This window comes from Anarrhichthys ocellatus, unplaced genomic scaffold (genome assembly GCF_004355925.1).
Source record: "Anarrhichthys ocellatus isolate YVR2014 unplaced genomic scaffold, GSC_Weel_1.0 scaffold2940, whole genome shotgun sequence".
NCBI classification, from domain to species: domain Eukaryota; kingdom Metazoa; phylum Chordata; class Actinopteri; order Perciformes; family Anarhichadidae; genus Anarrhichthys; species Anarrhichthys ocellatus.
Window position 1 is genome coordinate 1577 of NW_022282914.1, and position 4972 is coordinate 6548.

General features: G+C 41.2%; 1 protein-coding gene across 1 annotated transcript in view; it reads right to left on the reverse strand.

Moving 5' to 3' along the window:
- LOC116378649 (PH and SEC7 domain-containing protein 1-like) overlaps window positions 1-4961 on the reverse strand; it is a gene marked incomplete at its 3' end in the record, with an annotated part of 5391 nt that extends 430 nt beyond the window's left edge. Inside the window, exons 1-5 of the mRNA XM_031840550.1 lie at window positions 4130-4961; window positions 2618-2815; window positions 2462-2542; window positions 2055-2167; window positions 1891-1949 (exon numbers count right to left, since the gene is read on the reverse strand). Of these exons, the coding sequence (XP_031696410.1) occupies window positions 1891-1949; window positions 2055-2167; window positions 2462-2542; window positions 2618-2815; window positions 4130-4164 (486 nt within the window). The remainder of the gene's footprint in view (window positions 1-1890; window positions 1950-2054; window positions 2168-2461; window positions 2543-2617; window positions 2816-4129) is intronic.
- Window positions 4962-4972: the final 11 nt, after the last annotated feature.

Consider the following 4972-nt stretch of genomic DNA (forward strand, 5'->3'; position numbering starts at 1 on the left):
CACACACACACACACACACACACACACACACACACACACACACACACTTAATGAATGATTTAGTTCTGTTTCATTATTGTATTTCTATAAAGTTGGGGGAGGAACGACAGACATAAAAGGTGAAAAAATATCCTGACTTTCAGTCTGTCTTAACCCCTAAAGCCTACATTTCCCATAATGCCACTCCTCCTGCCTGGGGGCCCAGGTCTGTGAGAACAATAGGAGGTCGCCTCTGTATTTAAAAATATCCAACTTTATAGAGTTAAAAGTTATGTCAAAATAAGTTTAATATTTAATATATCTACTTCCTCTTCTACACCTCAGAGGTGCATGTTGTACTTTATACTGTACCACACCTCAGAGGTGCATGATGTACTTTATACTGTACCACACCTCAGAGGTGCATGATGTACTTTATACTGTACCACATCTCAGAGGTACATGTTGTACTTTATACTGCACCACATCTCAGAGGTACATGTTGTACTTTATACTGTACCACATCTCAGAGGTACATGTTGTACTTTATACTGTACCACATCTCAGAGGTACATGTTGTACTTTATACTGTAGAAAGTTTGAATGCAGTACTTTCCCTGATTGAATGTAAAGTGTTGACTAAACGTCTCATTATGTAGAAACTGTGACTCATGGCTGTTGCTCAGCATGTTATTGGACAGCTTGTTGGGCAGAAGTCACCGTCACCTCGGGGGGGCTCGCTGTGCAGAGTTCACACTGAGATGCAACTCACAGTAATTATCACCAAAAACTGAGCTAATCTCCATGACAACCGAGTAAACTCCATCTGCTGAGGGAGAACCATGATGAGTGGTAGAGAGCTCTGGAAATAAGCCCCAAAGTGGCAGCTATGAAATGTGAATATTAGACAATTGTAATCTTAGTTTTGACTTTTACTTTGTAGAGAATTTACTGAATACATTTGAGATGTTATTGGCGAGCCTCTTGATTTCAAACGTTTAGGTTCTCTGGATATCTGCTGCGTATGATCAATATAATTAATATCAATAGTTATTAATACAGTTCCAATGCTATAAATACGTGCTTGTGAGGACATGCTGTTGGTTGGTTTTCAGATTACTTGCCAGTTCGAACACAATGTGTTTAGTTTGTTGGGTCTTTGCTGGTGTTCCCCAGGGCTCCATACTGGGACCATTGCTGCTCTCCATATATATCAATAATATTGTGATTGTTTGTCATTGCTGCGTTAAATCTTTATGCAGATGACTCACAGCTCATCATCTTCAGCAGTAGAACACCTTGAATTCTACTGCAGTCTGCCTTAAATCAGCCTCTTTTAACTTAACTTAAGTTGTTAAATGTAGCTTTATTTATGAGAAAAAGATAATCATCTAATCTACCTTAACATCTCAACTGTTCAAGGGGTTCAAACTGAAATAGAAACTTGTTTTTCAAAATCACACATTGAAAACCAAACTGAAACTGAAATGAGGTTTCTTTTTTAGAAACAAATCACGTTTCTCCCTCCGTTCAAGTACAATTTGTTTTACCTTTATTGGATTACGGTGCTTATGAATGTACCTGAATGTGCCTAAAGGTGTTGGATACTGTATAACATTGTGCTTTATGTTTCTGATGGTAAATCTTGTATTCTCTTTAAATCGCTACTAACAGTCCATCTCTTTCACATTGGTTGGCTGGTTCCTTCTTATCTGCACATACCGATGTTCTACACGTTGGTTAAATACGCTGTAATAATGTACAGAAGAGCAGAACTATAACAATAAGAGCTGTAATGCACCGTCATTAAGAGGACAGAGTGGATCTGGGGAGCTGCTTCATTCGACCATATAAGGAGTTCCTGTTCCTGACTCACTGGCAGAATAAACATTGATATTAAATCAGACTCACGTTTCCATGAAGGTCTGAGTTCAGCAACATGACGGCACACGTCAGAGTGTGGACGCTGTCTGAGAGCCAGGGAGACAGAGGGGAGACAGGTTAGAGACGGGGGAGGCAGGCTAGAGACGGGGGAGGCAGGCTAGAGACGGGGGAGGCAGCAGACAGACAGGTACCTTCAGTGGGGACAGTCTCTGGGTTGCTCTGTCTGTATCTCCTGGAGAACTGAGCGAGGACTCTCTCTCTCTCCTGAGTTTCTCCCATCAGAGCGAACTGACTCAGAAACGACCTGCAGACACAAAACTTTACTCATCATGATGCACCCTGGGAATCGTAGTTGGCTTCCTGTAGCTGTGGACTTTTTTTTTTTTAAATCACAGTAGCAGATATTTTAAGCAGATAACACAGTTGTACAGTTTGACAGGAAAACAACACTATTAAAACAACACTATTACTTAATAGTCATAGTATTTTATACACATTTAAACATTCAGTGAAGTGATTTCTGGTTGTTTCATTCAGCATTTGTTTGAGCTAACATCTTAATGCTTTCTGATGTCTAATAACAGAACTCAGGACTGACCTGAGAGCCTGATCGATGGTCAGACCCGTGAAGTTGAAGTTACTGAGGTATTCCTCTGCCACCATCTGACTGAACTCGTTGCTGCAGACAGAAACAGAAGTTAAACATAAAAACACAAACTAAACACACGTAACGAGGTAATGAACGCCGACTCACTTCTTTCCGAGGTGTCGAGCCACGTCGGACTTCCTGAACCCGTCCAGGCTGTAGAGGCGTTTGGCGAGTCGTTTGGCGGCCTGCAGGTCGGCCTTGGTTCCGTTCACCAGCGACTCGTCACCGCCGCCGAGCGCCAGGCGCTCCGCCACGTCGGCCTGAGGGTACAGCAGCTCGGGGGGGCGGTTCACCGGACGCTCCCTGACAACAAACACGTTATTTTAGGACTTTCAGATCCCGTTCTGTTGTGCTGAGGAACCAAAGCAACACGTTGACTGGTTCCTGTTCCGAGTTCCTCCTTTACCTCTGCAGTGTCTTTGTCATGAATACCAGCAAACTAGGAGAGGTAGTACATACAAGTTTAAAGTATATGAAATAAATAAATACAGTCATTCTATAGTGAGAGAATATATGTAGTTATTGCATTAGTATAAATGTAATTATAAGGAGACGGGACGAGGAGTCGGGACCATGGTCACGGTAATAAAAACAGGAAGTGATAGCGGCTAAAAGTAGCAACGCGATTATTTTCATGATGCAGATTTTAAAAAATGATTTAAAACGTATTTGACCCTTAACCCCAATGCATGATGGGGGAAAGTCAACATGTTAGCATTTAGCACAAAGCACCTCTGTGCTGGTTTTATATACGACCTCAACTGAGTTTAAATCTTATAATCTCTCTACTCTGACACGATGGCTGGACTAACTGAAGCACTGGGCGGAGGGATACGCTGTTGGTAACCAAGAACTACTTTCAGTACACAACTCGCCTTAAAACAGGAACCCGTTTCTACAAATCAAACAAACGAGATAAAACATGTTAATCTGTGAGCTTCAGAGGTTTTGGTAGGTGGATTCTTGAACATTGGACGGAGCCAGGCTAGCTGTTTCCCCCTGTTTCCAGTCTTTATGCTAAGCTAAGCTAGCTCTTTATGCTAAGCTAAGATAGCTGTTCCTCCTGTTTCTAGTCTTTATGCTAAGCTAAGCTAGCTGTTTCGAGTCTTTATGCTAAGCTAAGCTAACCACATCCTGACTCCAGGTGTACTGAACAGAATAGAATAGTGGCAACACTGGTAAATGACATTCAGGTGTTCACCCCTAACCCTTCACCCAATGCATGATGGGAACTCTGGCGGTAAAAAAAAAGTCAACATGTTAGCATTTAGCACAAAGCTAGTGAGACATTTCCCGTTACTGATCAGCTGACAGAAACCCAAATCCTGAACCTGTCCCAGGTTCCTGTTCTGATCCAGTATTAGTGGACCTGGTGGTCGTTTAGTCGGCGTTCAGACTCACAACCTTCAATAACTCTGAGATATGCTTTAATAATAAACAAATATATAAACACAACGGCTCAACCTGTCCTCAATGCAAATGACCAGATTCATCCCAACGACATGTAGAACCAGCTCAATAATAGAGGTTATGTTTCCATTAATACCCCCCCCCATCACAGATCAATACAGCTCCACGTTCTCTCTCTTCACATTTATCCTTCATTTAAAAACACACCGTTCACCTGCTGCTGAAACCCGTGCGTCCTCCATCAGCTCTGAATGAAGTGACAGATGCTGACAGGAAGTGGACCATCAGCAGGAAGTGATGTCAGAGCGCTGAGTGAAAGTGGGAAGTGGTTGAACCTCTACGTCCACTTCTCTTAATCCACTCCTACTTCTCCTCAGGTGTTCCAGGTGGTAGAAGTACTCTGACCTTTTATTCAAGTACTACTACCACAGTGTACAAATACTCTGTTACAAGATAAAGCTTACTGAAGTAAAAGCACAAAAGTATTCACTACTAATTCTGCTTAAAGTACCAAAAGTAAAAGTATATTATATTACTGTATTCTAAATGTAGGAGCTAGTGAAGGTGGAGCTTATTTAAATGACTTGATATACTGCTGGTAGTTTAAACTGTAACAATACTTATATTTAGTTGATTATATTTCATTGAAATTTTGGTGTTGGAGTTGAATCATCAAAAATGAATGGTAATGAAGTCGGCTCTGTAAATTATTTTATTTCTACTTAATACGCCTCCGTACGCTCTCGATGTTACTATATTGGCAAAAAAGATGTTCAAATCAAGTCCTGGGAATTTGATTGGACGGCTAAAAAGTGGGCGAGCTCAGGACGCAGCGTCTGGCTCCTCCCACAGCTTCCTGTTATAAAAGCTGCAGATTGATTGGTGGATAGATGTCATGATATTATTACGTCATATTTTGTTTCACAGGAAGAAAAGATAATTGGATTTTTGATATAATAATAGAAAGAACTAGAAAATTCCTAAAGAAATTTTGACAGTGTGGCTTCTACTGCCTGAAGAAATCGCAATATATACACATGCCAATGTTAC